We start from the raw sequence: 20,045 nt of genomic DNA, 5'->3' as shown, positions 1-20,045 counted from the left end.
AGCCAGGGGGACGCTATGAAAAATCAGATGGTCTTTACCTTCAAGGAATTTTTTGTTCACTTTGGATAGAGTGAAGGGTGATAATGAGAGTGGCTGGCATTAATTCAGGATCAGACACGCTGCGAGGTGCTTTACACGCACCTGAGCTACTGCCACTTTTCCGGTGAAGCAGTGGATACACCGCTGGGTTGAGGAACTCTCCTGGGGTCCCAGTTACCAAAGGGCAGAGCGGAGACTGTAAGGCAGACGGTCCGACCGGGTGACACTCGCCCGCGCTCGGTGGGGAGGGACGGCGCCCTGCGCACCGCGGTCCTGCCGTTTGTCGGAGCGGAGGTGCGGATCCAGGGTCCAGACATCGCAGCATTTATTTTAAAGCGGAGCAGGTTAAAGTGACCGGCCGGGGCCGAACTTGTGTTTCTAGCAGGCGACGCGGGCGAGGGGACCGGGCCGCGCCAGCTTTCCGCTACCGCGGGCGGGTTCGGTTTTGGCCGCAGACCTGAACATCCTTCAGTCCACACCGTTTCTCGGCGTCCGCTGTGCGCAAAACAGGTGCTCCCCGCCGCTTCCTCCCCGGCCCACACCCGGGGCAGAGCCGGAGGGTGTGGCGGGGTCGGGGCTCCCCACCTCCGCCCCTCGCCGCGCCCCTCGCCGCGCCCGCGCCCCCAACCACCTTAAACTCCCGCCCCCTCGCAGCGCCGGCCAATGCCCGGCCGCGGAGCGCGCCGCGGCCTGAGGATTGGTCGGCGCCGCGGTTGCCGGGGTGACGGGTGGGTCCCGCGGGGTCCCCGAGCGGGGCGCCGGCGAGGGGTGCCGGTGGTTTCCGCCCCGCCGCCCGCAGCCCGCCGCGCCCGGCCCCCGCGGTCCCGCCCGGGGCGCGCCGCCCCCGGCTGGGTCTCCGCCCCCAGGACCGCGGCCGCGAGCTCCGAGGCGGCGTCCGGCCGGCGGCGCGATGGGCTGCGGGAACTCCACCGCCACCAGCGCGGGCGCGGGCCCAGGTGAGCGCCGCGGGCGGCCGGGGCCAGGGGCGGGGGCGCCCCGCCGGAGGGGCCGGGGGAGGCGGCGGGAAGGACGGGTGCGGGCACCTGGGGACGGGCGCGCGCAGCCCCCTCGCCCCGTCCCCTTTTCGGGACAAGAGCTGACAGCCCGTTTCTGCGAAGACCCAGAGCGTGGCAAGTCCCCCGCGCGGGGGCGGTCACGCCCGGACCCGGCGAGCCTGCGGGGCGTCCCTGCGGAGGGAGCGCGGGGAGGACTGTCCGCGGGGCTCCCGCGGCGTTAGGGGTCCGCACCCTCCTGGGGCAGAGGGTCCCCAGATGTGGCCCTCCTGCACTCGCTCCTCCAGGCCTCGCCCCCGGCTCCTCGGAAGCTAGACGCTGCACCTTGAAAAGTGCAGCAGAATAAGTCTGGACTTTCTGGTGGTGGGGGTGGGGCGGGGAGGGAAAGAGGGTGCGAGTGGGATTGAGGAGAACTGCAAGCAGGGCTCCAAAAAGGCATCCTTGTCGGTCTTGATGCTTCAGACCTGCTGTGCTGCTCTTGGGATTTCTCCGAGAAGCTGCAGTAATAAGGGTGCTTTAGGTGTGTGTGGCAGAGCTTTATTATTAACAGTTCGGTTAAGTTATTTTTCATTTTAAAGACATACCGAAACTTCTTTACATATCACTTCATTTTGTTGATTGGCAATCGAGGTCCTCTAGATGGCCAGTCTTTGTGCGCAGTGACATCCTTCAAACTCAGCTCTTCCGTTTAACCCAGCCTGTGTCTCCGGATTTAAGATAGCCTGGATCTGTTTTGAGTAGTATCTGCTGACCTATGTTGGTGTCCTTTTGGATAAAGAGCTCCTGTCTCCTGCGATGGAGATCAATCACACGCCACATCCTATCCCAACCTGCAAGTGCAAACAGCGGTCTGATGCTGCCATGTTTCCTGGGCGGGAGCGGATGCCCTGTCGGTGACTTTGTAACCTCGGGCCTGTCACGTCCCTTAACCCAGACCCGGGCAGAAGATGTAGTTTAAGACTCAGGACTTCTTTATTTATGTTAAAGTTTATGTTGATGTTCACGTAATGGAATCCAATGTGGACATCTGCTCAGTTAATTGACTAAGTTTGTTTTTCCTCCGTGGCTGTCAATGTTACCGCACATAGGGGATGTTCCATCTCAAGAGAAGGGGCTAAAATATGTGGGATTCTAGACCTAACGAGATGTGACTGAACCCAGGTAGCCATTCATTGAAGACTTTATCTCTTACAGGTAACCTTTACCATCTTGAATTAAATTCTGTCCTTGTGATACTCAGAGCACCGCTGGGGAACAAATCTTTTAGATTTTTGTAACAGTGAGGTGGGTTAGTTAGCTTAGTGCCTCGTGCTAATGAGGGCAACGATAGGATTCAAACCTGCAAGTGGCCAAAAAGCTCTGCAAGGAAACCTGGAACAGTGTCAGGGCCACACCCTGCACCTCGAATTGTGTCGCCCAATCTCCCAGGAACTGTGGCCCCATCCAACCCACTGCATATCGCTCTACTTTTAAAAAGGTTAAGAAAAATTATCCACATTATAAAAAAATCACAGGAAGGATTTGTAACAGATTTTCCTTTCAAGTGGAGCTACATTTCATTTATTAATGAGCTGCTTGTCGGGTTTGGGAATGGTGGGGTACTGTTGCTAAATACAAATCAGAATGATGATAAGATATGGTAAGGTAGCTCTGAAATGTTAATGTGGGAATCATATTTCTTGGGAAAATAAGATTCTCTTTACAAATATTTGATTGACTTTTTTTCAGGAGCACATCCCCTATTACGTAAAAGGTATAGTTTTATTGAAAAAAACTACTTCAAGTGCACGTTGTCTTGAAGAAAAGCCTGACTTCTGTTTATGAAGGACAGTGCATGTAGGAGCATGTTGTTCTCTCCTCCAGCTTGCTGTTTGTTCAGAGAAAAGCAAGATAGTGAGTGCAGACTGAAAACATGCAGGAGAAAAACATTAGGAGTAGGGAGCTATTGCGTCACCTCTTTGGTGGATCTGCCCTTGTCTTTGAGAAGTCATTCCCAAACATTTCCCTGCTTGTGAGTCCAGCTGGCTGGCTTTGGGATTTGCTCATTGTTATTTTGAAATTTTCTGTCAGCTGGTGGTAGGAATTTAATTTCAGGAAGGAAATGCATCAAGATAAGAGATGTAAGCTTAAGAAAAATAAAGCACAATGCAAAGATGCTTAAGTCTCTTTCAACTGTGAGCTTTGCCATCAACATCAAATATACCATTGGCAAGCTGCAAACTTGGGGGGCTGAATCCAAGCAATATGAAATTCATTAAATAGATGTTGTGCCTGTCCTCCGACTACTTCCAGTGTGCAATTTCTGAAATGTAACAGGAGTCATACAATTCAATTGCCATATTTAAACTCCACCCTCCACCCCCAAATATATTCAAAGAGAGTTTGTGGAAAGGATGCTGAACTTGGAGTCCAGACATGGAGCTGAAGCTAGGCTTTGGCACTGTGCTGATTGTGGTGCGTGGGTGTTTCATGTTATTTTTTTGAGCTTGTTTATAATGGGGATATTTGGTTGTCCCCTGCCCCATAAGGCTTATATGAAACTCAGGATTAGGTAATGTATGAAAGCTCTCTGTAAACTGTCATTATTACTATATAGTAGTAGAATATTATTACCGTGTTGAAGGCAAAGTGGTTTTCCCTGAATATTTTTTCTATAAGAACATGGCAAATCTATTTTTTCCTGCATTAGCACATTATTACAGTGCCCCCAAATCTGAAATCTCAATTACAAGCCCCGTTTTACTTCTTAAGTTATTCAGGTAAACCAGATAATTGTTTTCACTTTCCCTGAGCTACTTGGACAATTGCCATCCTTGCCTTTTGTCTGATGAACTTGGTTAATATGGCAGATTGATATGCAGTAAGGTACTTGAGTCAATTTGATTCCAGTCTCCGATATAAGGAGAAGCTGATATGCAGTACGATGGTCAAATGGGTCAGACACTCGTTAACTCAGGATAGATTTGCTCCCCCAGTAGATCTATAACTGTAAGCTTACACACTGTCCACCCCTATGTGCAGAGCACTCCACTAGGGACATTTAGGGGAAGGCTCAGGGCATCCAGCCATGTATGATTGTTGAATGGAACCAAACATTTTTGCTCTTGAGTAACTGATAGTGTAGGTGGGAAGATGAAGCATTTGAGAACAATTGTGAAGCAGTGTGTAATAAAATAACTTGAACGTCCACGTTCCCAGGAGATGTGGAATAATATAGTTTCATCAGAGAAGTCTTCCTGGCAGAGTTGAGCTATCAGCCTAGATGGGACTGTGAGAGACATTTTGAGTACACAAGAGCTCTCCTTTTTAATATTTTGATATGATCATTCTCTCAAGGTAGGAATTTGAGTTTTCCCAACCTACCACTATTGTGAGGATTCAGCACATTTTTCCTGCCTCTAGACCCTAAACTACAAAGAAACATCTGAATTATATAGTCCATTTTAAAGTGTCACATTTATTAGAAGGCAGGGAGCTTTTACACTCTCTCTTACTCTCTTGCTCTTCCTCTGCAATCAGATTCCCTGTTCTCTTGTTTTTCTTTGAACATATCCCCTAACTAGACAGCGAAGAGCCATCCTGCATTTTGAGCTAATGATGTACAATGGGTCAGTCATTCCCCTCTATACAGTCACATGCATGTAGACTGTTAAGCGAGTCTTTGTAATATAAACCAGAAACCCCTCTTTATGTAAGCCTGAAAATACCTTTAAAAGTTTGGATGGTTCCAAATACCTGCAACAACCTATATAATGCAGGCTAAGGCTGTAGAAATTATTTGCAGCAGCAGAGTTATCTCAGAAGTATTTGGCTCATATTTGGTTAAATTGATTGGTTGTAGTTTTTCTGCCAGAGATATATAATTGGCAACTGACCATAACTGTGGGCAGTTTATTGTCAGAATGTTTCCATAATGGTTCTTCTACTGTTTATATAATAATAGTCTGAGGAGGAGGAGCTTAATAATTATTTATCCTCTTTTATCAGTGTACCAAGGGAGTTAATACAATCCTTTTGGGTCCAGTTATTTAGGTTAGTTATTTCCTTGTCCTCAATTAGCTAGATAATTGCATTCTGTTGAGGTAGCTATATGGGTCCAGCCTTCATTTACATCTCTAAGTGGTTTAACAGTATTGACTGTGCTTAGCATTAGTCCAGGACTTGTGGGGGAAATAATATAAAATTTTGTTGATATCATCAAAGAAGCCATATATATCTGATACTACTCCCCCACCCTCAACTAGGTCCCAGCTCCACCACCATTCTTTCTGTTTTTTAGACATGCTGAACTCACTCTTGTTTTCTGATTGAAACACTTTTTGCTGGAGGGCTGGTATTTTATTTCTTGTCTCCTTTGTTACCCTCCCCCAAATGTAGGCCTCATGAAAGCCCATGCATTTGTTTATAGCTGTACCCTCAGCCTCTAGACCAATCTCCACATTTTAAAATTTTTATTATCTTTTATCTCCACTAGATTTAGGGGTACAAGTGGTTTTTGGTTGCATGGATGAATTGTATAATGGTGCCATCTGGGTTTTTAGTGTACCTACCATGTGCATAGTGTACATTGCACCCAATAGGTAGTTTTTCTTCCCTTGCCCCCTGCCAGCCTCCCTGCTCTGAGTCTTCAGTGTCCGTTGCACCACTGTGTCCCTGCATACCCATAGCTTAGCTCCCACCTGTAAGTGAGAACATGCGGCATTTGGTTTTCCATTTCTGAGTTACTTCACTTAGGATAATGGCTTCCAGTTCCATCCAAGTTGCTGCAAAGGACATTATTTTATTCTTTTTTATGGCTGAGTAGTATTCCATGGGGCATATATACCACATTTTCTTTATCCACTCCTTGGTCAATGGGCACTTAGGTTGATTCCATATCTTTGCAATTGTAGGCTCCACATTTTTAATAGAATTTAATTTGGCTCTCAAAAAATATTTGTTGAGTGAATAAGTATATTTGGGAAGCTAAGAAGATACAAAATTAAGTCCTGCACTGTGTGGGCACACTGTGACCAAAGTAACAACTGAGAAAATAAAATAAAATAAAATGTCAGGCAGTCAGGGAGGCCTGCCTGGGGGAAGTGGACCTTGATTGGGCTTTGAAGAATAGGTAAGATTTGGATAAGCAGAAAATGGGAGGGAGAACATTTTTGGTGCTATATGAAGTCCTAAAGACAGAAATGGGGCTGGTGCATTTCAGGGTAGAAGTTTTGCCTGACCAGCTTTTAGTAGTTTATACTGGTTGCAGGATAATGGGAAGGAAGTAAGAATGGTCAGAATGGGGTGAGGAGGCCAGAAAGTTGAGAGTGGGCTCTGCAGCCAAGTGGCCCAAGTTCAAATCCTATTTTTGCCATTCATCACTCATGTGACCTTGGCCAACGTGCTTAAGCTGTCTGTGCCTTAGGTTCCTCAACTGCAGAATGGGGGAGTAATAATAGAACCTACTTAAGATGAAATGAGTTAGTGTATGTGAAGTGCTTAGAACAGTGCCTCGTGTGTTGTAAATTCTCAATATGCTGTTTATCATTAATATAGGGAAAGGCATTTATAACTGGTGTAGAAGAGTGAGCCATTGAAGGTATGTGCATCTAGAAGTGGCATAATTTGAAGCTGCTGTCTGGGGTCAGTGAGGTGCTGAGGGCCTGGACCATGGCCAGGAGCCCCGAGGGGTGGAGGTGCCGAGGTCAGAGACGCATGAAAGACGGTCAGGCTGAGGACAGACTGCAGCTGTGGGATGGAGGAGGACAGAGAAGTAAAAATGAACTAAAACTGTCAAAGCCTGGGTAACTGGCAGGAGTTTGCTGCTCACTCTACAGGAAAGGTAGGAAGGGGCAGGTGTTAAGCACGCTCTCGGATGTACCATGTTTGAGGAGACAGGGAATGAGGAGAGATACAGAGACACCTCTGCTCAGGTAGTTATCACTGATGCAACAGAATCAGGAAGTTCTGTGGTTTGGCTCACTTCAGGTCCCCAGAAGTGCCATTGCAACCATGTGAATGGTCCATAAAGGTGTCATAAGTGAATTACTCAGTTCTGCCATGAGCCAATTAATTTATAGCTCAATATACACATGGCTTAAATCATACAGCAGCTAAATGTTAATGCATTACCTTATTATGTCTGTTCTCCCTAGGTGGCCTTAATTTTTTAAATTTTTACCTACCTAAAGTATAGCCACTCATCAGCATGACAACCTGTAAAAAAGAGATTTTCAGTAAGAGCTTCCATATTCATTGATATAATTTTATATTTCTAGGGCACATTGACCTGAATTTTCTCCTCCATTATTTGAAGAAATGACTTATGAATTTGCATTTTTATTGGCTTCTTAAAATTAAACATTGCTTTGGATGAACCAACGAGCTGTTGTTCCACTTCTTTTGGCCAAACTGAGACTGTGACATAGTTGTAGAACTATTATGGGTCAGTGGAGCCACAGCAAGCTGTCAAAATTAAAGAGAATTTTGTTTGGTTTTCTGTAGTTATATTTATACAGCTCTCAGAGGGACTATTTCTTTTATTAAAAAAAATAAAGAGTAAAACATTCCTGCATGTTTTTATTATTTCCCATAAAAGCCATAGTCATTTATGTTTCTGGTCATTTATGCTGAAAGAAGAGTAGTTTGTAAATCTTTAGTATTTTTTCTGTTTTACAGATTATTCACATACTTTTATTTTCTTTTTGTGTGTGTATGATATCACCATTCAGTTTGAAGAAAGAAATATGACAATATGTAATTCAGCAATTTATTTACCTGTGAATATTTCTAGTGTATTTCCTAAACTATAAAGTGCATATAGTATGGTGATCAAAAAGGTATGAATACACTTATTTTTTCAAATGAAAAAAATGTATGTGACCTCTTCTTTCTTTTAGAAGAGATAAGTATTTTCCTCATCTTAGAATTTGGCATATGTGATATTTATACATTTCAATAAATGTACAAAGCTGAACAATACCGAAGATATACTGGGCAAGATGACTCATTCTTCTTGTAAGACAGACTGATCTCAAAGGACCATCTGTGTATAGGAACCAAGGTGTCATACACATCTACTTAAAATTACTCAACTGATGCAGTATCTTGCCACTGGCCTGCTTTATCATTCACTAGGGATAACATTCTATTTGTGGAATGTATGATATACATATTAAATGTAGTTTCCCCCCAATATTAATTTTGCTTTATATTTCTATTCAAAGAAGGATTTCCTCTTTTGTGGTGGGGAAGGGCAAAGATAAGAAGGTGTAGTGGGTTGAGTGGTAGCCCCTAAAAAGATATGTCCATGCTCTAATCTCCAGAATGAGTAAACGTGACCTTATTTGGATAAAAGAGTCTTTGGAAATGTAATTAAGTTAAAGATTTTGAGATGAGAAGATCATACTAGATTATCAGGGTAGGCCCTAAATCCAATATAAGTGTCCTTATAAGAGACAGAAGAGGAGAAGACAGACACAGAGAGGAGAAGATGAGGTAGATTGAGGCGGAGAGAGAGTGATGGGGCCCCACGCCAAAGAATGCCAAGAATGATCACTGCACAGAAGCCAGGAGAGCTCGGAATAGCTTCTTCCCTGGGGCCTCTGGAGGGAATATAGACCTGCTGCCACCTTGAGTTCATATTTCTGCCTCCAGTACTTGGAAAGCATATATTTCTGTTGTTTTAAGCCACCCAGTTGGTGGTAATTTGTTACGTGGGCCATACGAAACCAATACAGAAGGTTTTTCTGCAGTTGGTCAGGAACAGGACCAAATTAGAATATGATAAAATATTATTAAACTCTGTACTTGGAGTGTAAATAATTATTTGCTGACATAAATGCAGCACAGTTCAATCTTGGTGTGATTCATAAAGCACTTTAAGGCTGTTCAGAACCTCAGTTACTATTAGGACATTAAATTTTTCCATAAAGCATAAAGGATGCTAAGAGGTCTTTTTTCCTCTTAACACCAACCAATTCTCCAATTCTCTGACACCAACTGGGCTCCTACCATTCAGCTGAATTCTGACACTACCCAGGGTTGAAGGGCTGGGTCCCCCAAGATTGCAATCACTTCAGATACCTGTCACAAGTATTGGGCACCCAGGGACCCACACTTCTGTTGACTTGGCTATAGATTTGGGGGTCTTCACAAAGCCCCTCTTCAGGTTCAGTGATGTGCTCTGTCCCCAGTGGAGTTGGGATACACCGCTGTCCTAGCATGCGGATGTGTTCCCCAACTCAGAATCTCACTGAATTGCATCATTTAGAGGTTTTTGTAGGTGCTATTATTTGACTGTCCACCAAAGCTCATGTGTTGGAAATTTAATCCCCAATGCAACAGTGTTGAGAGATAGGACCTAATAACAGGTGATTAATGTCATTCATCCATTAATAAATTGGGGGATGAAGAGAATGGGTTAGTTATTATGAGAGTGGGTTGTTATAAAAGTGAGTTAGGACCCTCTTGCTCTCTCTCTCACTGTCCTGCCCCTCTGCCTTCTGCCATGGGATGATGCAGCAGAAAGGCCCTCACCAGATGGCCTTTTGGACTTCTCAACCTCCAGAACTGTAAGAAATAAATTTATTTTCTTTATAAATGACCCAGTCTGTGATATTCTTTTATAGCAACATGAAATGGACCAAGATAGTAAGTGTGATTGATCAAATCCTTGGCCATTGATGATTGACTCAGTCTCCAGGCCCTCTCCGCTTCATGTAGGTTGCAGGGTGGAGCTGAAAGTTCCATCTAATCAAGGCTTGACCTTTCTGGCAACCAGCTCCCATCCTGAAACTATCTAAGGGCTTGGCCAGAGTCACCTCATTAGAGCAGGAGCATGCTATTACCCTTGTCACTCAGGAAGTTCCAAGGGCTTTAGAAGCTCTGCGCCAGGAACCAGGGACAAAAGACCAGATACTGTTCTGAGATACCACAATATCAGATTAAGTTTTTTTGAATAAATTGGGTTTGCTATGCATTTTTAAGTAACTGAGACAGGCTTTTGACTGTTGAGACTCATGAATAAAATATTAGAATCTTTTGAAGTGTGTAAGGTCAAAGGTAAACACAATCATGGTGAGATGAAATGATATGGGGAACAGTCAACAATGTTGAAGTGTTAAAGAAACAGTTACCTTCAGAGGGAGATGTTCTTCCTTCCAGTCCAACCATTTACAGTTACTTTTTGTTAGGGAGCTGCATATCATGTTATTCTGAGAGCACTTTCTCCCTCTCTGTTTTTTGGGAAGATATTTAAATTATGATTGTAATTTATACAGTTTTGGAAAATAGTCATTAAATCTTTTGATCCAGAAAAATGCCAATGGTCTGGATATTTTTTTTCCCCCATAAGAAACATTGTTACCTTTCTTCCATCTCTATTTCTCCCAGGGCCTGCTATATTAATATTAACCCACCATGGCTATGTTTAGACAGTAAAGAGCCAGTTTGGCAGGAAATGAAGTGGTATTAACAGGATGAATGATCTATCCCTCGAGCCTAGAAAAAGGCAGATGCACCACTATAAATATTTGTTTAATAAATGGTGAATCACATCAACCACAAATATAATTTAAAGCAAGTGGGGTTTTACCACTGTCAGACTAGCTCTGATCAAAGTATTTTTTGAATAAATTATCCAGATTAGAGATCTCCATCTGGTTAGTTATAATAAATATATAAGGAAATGTGATTAAAAAGTTGCACTGAAGGTAATAATTTTTCTTTTGTGACCATTTTATGAATTTATACTTTTGCAGGACACATATATTTTACATTTTATATACTTAGGTACTCTGAGAGTTTTGTTGTGGGTTTCCAACAATTACAAATGTTTTTCTTTTTCATGCTGGGAAGTCGTGTTGAGGAGTCCTAGTCTCCCTACCTTGGTTATAAGCTTATCAATAACTACCATGTTACCTTTCTTCTAAGGTGCACATTTTCTTCCCTTTTAAAAAATGGAGTGCATTTTACAATTGTGTGTGTGTATAAACACACACACACACACACACACACACACACACACACACACACACACACACACTTGGTGTAGTGTTTCCGAGTTCTTTTCCCCACTCCCACCATTGAAGTTGTTAGACCGTGCCCTTTTCAAACGAGGGCCATTTCAGAACAGAAGGAATGATCTGTTGACTTCCTTTTGGATGGTGACACCAAGCATCTCCCTCAGGCCTGCTGGGGAGCTAAATGGTGAGCCCGGCAGGAGAGAGGCCCCGAAGGTGCCCACAGCTTGCTGCAGTCAAGGTGGAGCGGGCAGACAGTTCCTGATGCTGATTAGAATAGTACTGAATGCACAACACATTGCCATTTTATAAACTCATTTCACACATTATCGTGCTTTGCCTTTGTAGCTGCATTTTGGCCCATTATGTCCTTGTTTACTGGACACTGAAACACAGTGATTTAGTGACTATTAGACGAATACTGGAACAGGGACCTGACGGGGGTCTTCTGCCTTCTGCTGTTCTTACCCCACCACCTGCGGCCGTGCCGAGATGTGTGGGGGTGGCTTCTGTCCACTCTGTTCACCCTGTGGATTGTACTAGGTGGCTCCTCATCTTTAAATGTGGAGGACTCATGGGTCCAGGTTATAACCCGTTTTCTTACCCGGGTGAGATTTGCAGAATTGAAGTTTCTGACACCTCTGGCTCTCCCCTCCCCTGATCATAGCAAAATCCCAGAACATTCCCTATCCTTTTCCATAAAAATAAAAATGAAAAGGATATTTTTTTCTAGATTTTCTTCTAGATTCACATGTTTGTTTTGACTCTGAAATAAAATGTACATTTTCAAGTGTTTATGGTTGCACTAATCATTTTGTTTCCTATCAAAGCACTCCACTGTTGGCAGTTTTCCTTAAGTTTTTTTTTTTAATTTTAGGATTTTTTGGTTTAATGATCTTTGATTCCAAAGCATTATGTATATGTGTGTGTGCCCCACACTTTTAATGATCATTGTGGCATAGAAATGTTACTCTTCCCTGATGAAAGAAACTAAGTTTATTATAAAGTTCAGGTTTAGTCAAAGCCTTATAAGAATTTGTTTGAGACATAGTCTCAATTTTCTTTATGATCAATCAGCTTTTAATTTGCAGTGTTACAGGTCCTAAATTAATACCACTGGGGTATAAGGTATAGTTCTTGAAATTTTGGCAATAACTTTTCCCATACACTTAATTTGTAACACATCTTTGTTTCCACATATCTGTGACTTATGCAGAAGTTACTTAAATTTCCATTTTATATATGTGGAAATTGAAATGTTAAGTTAAATATGACTGCTAATAATAATTTAGTGTGCTACTTTTATGTACCAGCCTTTGTGTTAAGTGTTTACACACACTGGATTTTTTTTTTAAGAGAGAGTCCTGCTCTGTCACCCAGGTTAGAGTGCAGTGGTGTGATCACAGCTCACTGCAACCTCAAACTTCTGGGCTCAAGCAATCCTCCTGCTTCAGCCTCCTGAGTAGCTGGGATTACAGGCATGCGCCACCACTCCTGGCTAATTGTAAAACTTTTTTGTAGAGATGGATCTCGCTATGTTGCTCAGGCTGTTCTTGAACTCTTGGGCTCAAGTGATCCTCCTGCTTTGGCCTCCCAAAGTCCTGGGATTATAGGCATGAGCCACCATGCCTGACCCACATTATCTTTTCACATCTTCACAATAACCTTTGATAAAGGTACTCTTTTTACCCTCATATGACACAAGAAGGAAATGAGTTTTTAAGAGGTTAAAGGAAACTTACTGCCACTACACTCTGGCCTGGGTGACAGAGCGAAACCTCATCTCTGGAAAAAGAAAGAAAGAAAGAAAAGAAAGAAAGAAAGAAAGAAAGAAAGAAAGAAAGAAAGAAAGAAAGAAAGAAAGAAAGGAAGGAAGGAAGGAAGGAAGGAAGGAAGGAAGGAAGGAAGGAAGGAAGGAAGGAAGGAAGGAAGGAAGGAAGGAAGGAAGGAAGGAAGGAAGGAAGGAAAGAAAAGAAAGAAGGAAGGAAGGAAGGAAGGAAAGAAGGAAAGGAGAAAGAAAGAAAGGAAGGAAGGAAGGAAGGAAGGAAGGAAGGAAGGAAGGAAGGAAGGAAGGAAGGAAAGAAAGACAGACAGACATGTAACTCCTTTTGGAGCTAGGCTGGTGTCTTTGAGCCTTCCCGATTCATGTAGTCCCTCACTTGCATTTGGTCCTGTGGCTTTGCTTTCACTTTGTGATGAGTGACTCCAAACAATGCCAGTAGACACCAACTTAGGAGGTATATGGCTTAGAAAAGAAAATGTTTCTCTAAGTATGTCAGTTTTCTTATCTGTCAAAAGGAAGATTGAAATAGGTGATCTGTAAAATTCCTTTCAGAACTAACACCTTGTAATTTATAGGAATTGTTAAAAATGGACAGAATTAATTATAAACCTAAGATTTGAAACTTAAACTAAATTTGAAACTTAAGATTTGAATTTTATGATTTTTCTTACCCTCCTTTTTTCTTTTTTGAAATTTGTTTTAAAAAAAATCATATTCTTGTCTCTTCTAGAATATTACTACATTTTAGGTATTGGGCTTAACATTTTTATAGCAATACTGTGACACCAATACAAACCTATCTTTTTTTCTCCCCTAGGCCCTACAGGAGCAGCTAAAGATGTGTAAGTACTTAATATTATGATTTTACAAGCTTCTTTCTGGGGAAGATGCTGTTTTTCATGGTTTTGACCTTTAGATATCTGTAGATATGAAAATACCTTCTGTACTGTGTACACATCAAGATTATCATTTAGTTTATAATTAAAATGCTATTTGAAGAATGTTATTTGTGACTTTTCATTCTAGCCTTTCAGTTGCCCAGGCACTTTAACTCAGAATCTTAAGACAGGGAAATGTTTAATTGTGTTTCCATCCCAACTTGTATAGATATTTCTTCTAGTAAAAAGTAAGTGTTATGGGAGAATTAAGCACGTAGCTCCTGTGACTACATAATGTCTTAGAGTTCGCCAGGGTGGAGAGGCTGGGGCCACACACGTACCAAATTCATACTGAATTGTTTTAAAGTTGATAACTAGATATTCGAGTGAATGTATGTGCCCATTCAACATTGTCACCATTGAGCTGATCTTTAGACCATGGCACATTTAATAAAGGAGGGTCTCCCAGTGCAAGGCTTCTGGAGCTCAGAACCTTTCAATATTTCTGTCATGCCCTTCCTTTCTGCATCTTCATATTTCTAATCTGGATATAGTAAGGATGGTATCATAGTTCACTATTTAAGAGCGTTTGTGTTTATTCCATGGAGTGTGGGATCCACCCTCCCACACCAAACTGGGTTGGATGTCAAGACTCATGGCACCATACCATCTCAGGAGGATATGACAAGATTTATTACTCACATAACAAGGCTTTCTGGGGAGAGCAGGAGAGGCCCCCAAACTGCTCTACTCAGCTTGAGTGAAGGTAGGGGTGAGTGACTTTGGTTTTTATTGCCATTGAGGAGGGGGTAGAGTGAGGGCTCTTATGCATGGAGTGGGGTTTGATCTTCCTGCTGGCACAGGGAAGACCTGCCCGGGTTTTCCTACAGCTTGCACAGATGTGGGTCAATAGGGGGAGTGATGAAGCTTGAAAGCTGTCAGTGATCAGACATCACATGTAACGTCAGACTTTCTTACTACAAAGAAGAATTCGGAGAAGGTTAGAATGGGGTTGCAAAGTTTTCTGGGAATTAAATATGCATTTTATATGGAACTTTAGGTATAAAGGAAGCTGTCATAGATTGCTTCAAACTCCTGGTTGCAGTCTTTGAGTTTATCACCAAAACACTTAGCAACAGTGAGCTCTGCATCCTTCCCTTATTGCTACTGTTGTAGTACGGGGATCTCTCCAACAGGCTCCCCTTCCATCTCTTTGTGTTGTTGCCAGATTAATTTTTCTCAAGCACTGCCTTGCACTTGTAGGACCTCTGCTCAGGGCCTATTCTCCATTGCCGCTGGATTGAGCCTAGGATGCACTGCAAATAGGATAACCCTTTATGTTTCCGCCTTATGCTGACTGGCTCTGCGTGGTGTGGGAGGAGCAAAGCCAAGTACTGACTGGGGAGGAAGCGCAGACTACACTTGGGCTCACACCAACCTCACGTTTTCTGTCCCCCGTTTTTTTGCTGTTCCCACTGCCTGGAATGGCCTTTTCTCCAGTTCTGTTTGCAAAATTGCCATCTATTCTTCAGGGATTATGTCTTATTCTTTGTGAGAACTATTTCCAGGATCTCTCAACTGGAGATAGAGTCTTTTGCTTCTGAACTTTGACAGCATTTGGGACCTTTCTTCTGAAGAATCGTATTGGGTTTATATTGTAGTTCAGGCGTCTTCAAACTACGGCCCATGGGCCACATGCGGGTGTTTTTGCCTGTTTGTTTTTTGACTTCAAAATAAGATATGTGCAGTGTGCATAGGAATTTGTTCATAGCTTTTTTAAACTATAGTCCGGCCCTCCAACGGTTTGAGGGAGAGTGAACTGGCCCCCTGTTTAAAAAGTTTGAGGACCCCTGTATGTAGTTATTCATGCTCTTGTCTTTTCCCCCTGGGGAATTGAGTGTGGTGGAATGCCTTACCCGTTTTAATGTGCTTTGGTGGTATCATGCTTTGAACATAGTGTTTAATAAATAGTTGTTGGATGAAGTCCATCATTTCCCTTAAAGGAGAGAGTGATTTCATGACTTCTTCTTTATATAGGGAGGATGGAAATTTCTAATAAAATTTAGAGATGATTTTTTTCAATGGAATTAACTATTCCAGGATGTGAGATGCCATTTAACTACTTTTTAAAATCCTGAATTCTTGAGATTTAAGTTTTCTGTGATTATACCTCATTGTATGCCCTATAACCAAATAAACATAATTTTATTGAATAAATAACCCTTTAAAAAATAAATGAAGCAAATTTAATTGGAAAATGTTGAATACTATATTACTTTTCCTTGCACAAAAGGTATATTCAGACACATTCAATACTTTAAAAGTAGAAGCTATAGATTTATAAATCTTAACTATAACATTAGGTTATAGTATCACCTAACTATAACATTAGGTGATGCCGTGAATGAATGAAGAGCTAAGAAATTAAGATGACAAATTTTTATTATGAAGATTAAATTTTTTAAAACATTTATTTAAATAAACTGATCCCAGACCAAAAAAGTGGCCAAAATAACATAATGGGTTCTGAGTGTAGAAAACTTTCAGTAGGGCAACCACCATATTATACAGATCACATGAAAGTCCTTTGGGAGAATTACAGTTATTTTTGGAAGCCAGAAATATTGTAATTACTCCTTTAAGATATATCAAAAAATCAATTCTTTTTTTTTTGAGACAGAGTCTCACTTTGTTGTCCAGTGCCGTTGCATCAGCATAGCTCACAGCAGCCTTAAACTCCTGGGCTCAAGCAATCCTTCTGCCTCAGCCTCTGAGTAGCTGGGACTACAGGCATGTGCCACCATGCCCGGCTAATTTTTTCTATATATATTAATTAGTTGGCCAATTAATTTCTTTCTACTTATAGTAGAGACAGGGTCTCGCTCTTGCTCAGGCTGGTTTCAAACTCCTGACCTCCAGCAATCTGCCCACCTCGGCTTCCCAGAGTGCTAGGATTACAGGTGTGAGCCACCGCGCCTGGCCAAAAAATCAATTCTTTAGGAAAAGTCTGCAGTTTTTACCACCTCTCTTTTTTCCTACTTATTGGCCTATTTTCTGTAGGCCAGAAGTCAGTTTATAATGACAATTAAAATGGTATTTCTGTCCTAAAGTAGATCACTGCCTACTAGGGACCAAATATAATGAGAGAAATGCTAGTTATTATAGTATAGAATTTACCAAACGACATGAACTAAAAATAAATAAATAAATAAATAAAATATAGAATTTAATGCTGGTCAGAGTCTTGGGATGAGCAAGAGTTCTTGCAGAGAAGGGAAGAATGCAAGCGGGCCAGAGAGCAGAGCAGCGAGACAACCTCATGGGGCACAAGAGAGGTGTTCTGGGAGCAGCCAGCCACTTGGTTTCCCCTGGAGCCCACGGCCCAGGTTGGGCAGAAGTGAAAGGTGAGGTTGATGGCGGGGCCGGCTTGTGAAGGGACTTGGGTGCCAGGCCAATAATTGTACTTGATTTCATATGCATTCAAGGGCTGTTAGAGGTTTTAAGGTGGAGGAATTAAATGATTATGTTTGAGTTTTCAGGGGATAACTCCCAAAGCATGATACGTGAGATGGGGGAGGTGCAGGCACAGAGGAATAATGGAGGCGAGGCCATGAGAGCGTCCAATGGCGGATCGTTGTTATGGGAACGAGGAAGAGGGGATGCATGCAAGGTACATGAGAAAACACGCTTGGTAAGATTGGCTGAATGACTGAATTGGGGAAGGAAAGGAAGGAAAATCTCAGGATAACGCTGCCGTTCAAACTTGAGCCAAGGGCAGGGATGGCTGATAATCCAAAGAGGTTGAGTGGGCCGGAGGAGGAAGAGGAACAACGGCCACAATGGCCGCCTTGGGGACTGTCCTGTCAGTTGAGTGGTGTGAGTAATAACTGAGCCAAAGTGCAGGTGAGCGAGGCTCGTCGAGGAAGTGGAGCAAGTGACCCGGGCCATTCATTTTATGATGTTTGGCTGTGAAGGATGGAAAGATGTTGGTAGCCTTAAGAGGAAGCATATTTTAAAAATATGTATTTCTACTATAAAAGGAATACCAAGAATATTTGGAAAGTACAAAAAAGTATTTTTTTAAAGAGAAAAATTCAGCTATGGTCTTACCACCAGAGACAATCCTCATGAACTTTTTACACTGTTTTCTTCAAGTTTTTTATTTTGTTTTTATTTCTGCCTAATTGTGAGTCTGGATGATTTTGTATATTGAAGTTTGTTTTTCCTTTTCTATGTGTTTTTTTTTTTGTGTGTGTGTGGAGATGTGAGTGTATCCTTAGGTTAAAGGAGGAACCAGCAGTGTAAGAAAAGCTGAGGATGGTGTGGGGAGGGGTTTTCTGTGGTGAGGGAGAGAATAGTGATGGAAATGGATCCTAGAACAGCCTAGAAGGTTTCAAAACATACATAGAGGGTTAATCTTAGAAACTTGAAAGTATGGTGACGATATATAGGAATCGAATCACCCTAAGACAGACCCATGTGCATATTAGGGAGTGAAACTTTCTTTTTCTCTCTCTCTCTGTCTCTTTAAGATTAAATCAAAGGCTGTCACATACTGAACAATGATGAAAAAACAGAAGTGAATTCAATGTGACTGTTTTCACAAACCTGCCAGAATCAACCATGTTTTCCTTTTATTTCAGCGAATCCTTAACTATCTGGCACCAATAGTGTGTGTTGGGATATTTTTGGTAGGAAATGGCAGAAGCCCAGTTTAAACTGGTCTAAACAAACAAACAAAAAGGAATTTATTGGCATGTGTAGTGGAAAAGCTCCAGGGATTTGGCTCTAGTCGCAGTTGGATTCAGGTAATCAAATGATAGGGAGAAACTCTCTTTATCTCTGCTTTCTTGTTTTTGGCTTTATTCTTAGGCAGCTTTTCCCAAATGGTGACAGATATGAAATGGTGACTGCTTAGAAATTCCTGTGGAAAAATAGCTCCTCTTTTCCCAGCACTTTGACTAAATTCTTAGGGGCTAGGCTCTTATTGGCTGGTTGGGCCATGTGCCCACCTCTGAATTGGTCAGTGGGCCAGGAGAATGTGGGATTCTTTCTCATTGGCCAGGCCCAGGTCATGTGCTCACTGTTGGAGCCAATCAGTGTGATCAGCCCCACCTAACCATATGGCCAAAGCATGGGAGAGTGGTGGTTCCCAAAGAGAAATTGGGATGCCATTACCAAAAGAGAGGGGCAGTTGTCTGTAACTGGACAGGCAGAAACAAAGCATGTTCTCTATGTAGGTCAATTTTCATGTTGCTTAAAAAAAACTCTTGATTTAAAGTTTAAGCAATATTAGTATGAATATGTTTCAAATAAGAAATAGCATTAAATAAGTGGATGCAAATGTAATGTTTGCTGTTGAAAATAAAAGATCATGGCCACTCCATTTAAACAAGAGAATTCACTTTTTTCACTTAAAACTCATAAAGTGAATTTTATTAAAATTCCTATCTTGGGGCCAGGCGCAGTGGCTCACTCCTGTAATCCTAGCACTCTGGGAGGCTGAGGTGGGAGGATTAGTTGAGCTCAGGACTTTGACACCAGCCTGAGCAAAAGTGAGACACCGTCTCTACTAAAAATAGAAAAAAATAGCCAGCATTGTGGTGCATGCCTGTAGTCCCAGCTACTTGGGAGGCTGAGGCAGGAGGATCGCTTGAGCCCAGGAGTTTGAGGCTGCAGTGAGCTACGATGAAGCCACCGCACTCTACCTGGAGTGACAGAGTGAGACTCTTGTCTCAAAAAAAAAAAAAAAAAATCCTTTCTTGGCAAAGCTATTTTATTGTTATGGAAGACAGCAACTGTAGAGAAAAATATTTTGGAATGAAATACACTGGAACCAATCTCTTATGTTGAGTTTCCTGGGACTCCTTTATAAATTTCCCTTGTCTAATGCAGGCATGTCAGCTGAGCTCTCTTTACCCCTGTAGTTACAAACCTGAAGGTATCTGATGGGCTCTTTTCTCATCTGTGTAGGTGGGAGCCCAGGCTGAGGGTGAAGAAGATAGGGCTGAAGTTCTAAGGAAAACACCTGCATTTGGAGGCAGAGAGTCCTGTGTTTAAAATCCCCTTCACCATTTACTAGCCGTGTGACATTGTGTCTTTAGTATGACTACCTGTACAGTTGGGACAATGACTGTGCAGGTGATCATCTTTATCGTTACCGTCATCATTCTTATGTTAGTAGCTAGTCTTTATCGAGGACTGTGTGCCACATACTCATTTCCAGCATTTTCTGTACATATCTCATTCCATACCCACGACAATCTCATGGTGTTTCCTTTAACAGGTGAGTTGGGGGCACGGAGAGGGGAAGTAACTGCTGAAAAGATAT

At 42.4% G+C, this 20,045-nt stretch overlaps 1 protein-coding gene across 1 annotated transcript in view; it reads left to right on the top strand.

Moving 5' to 3' along the window:
- Positions 1-763: 763 nt before the first annotated feature.
- C10H12orf75 (chromosome 10 C12orf75 homolog) overlaps positions 764-20,045 on the top strand; it is a 30,221-nt gene continuing 10,939 nt past the window's right edge. The window contains exons 1-2 of the mRNA XM_020287880.2: positions 764-995; positions 13,654-13,678. Of these exons, the coding sequence (XP_020143469.1) occupies positions 950-995; positions 13,654-13,678 (71 nt within the window). The 5' untranslated portion in view covers positions 764-949. The remainder of the gene's footprint in view (positions 996-13,653; positions 13,679-20,045) is intronic.

Source organism: Microcebus murinus, chromosome 10, assembly GCF_040939455.1.
Source record: "Microcebus murinus isolate Inina chromosome 10, M.murinus_Inina_mat1.0, whole genome shotgun sequence".
NCBI lineage: Eukaryota > Metazoa > Chordata > Mammalia > Primates > Cheirogaleidae > Microcebus > Microcebus murinus.
Note: the sequence above shows the minus strand (reverse complement) of the source record. Positions and strands in the feature narration are given on the sequence as shown.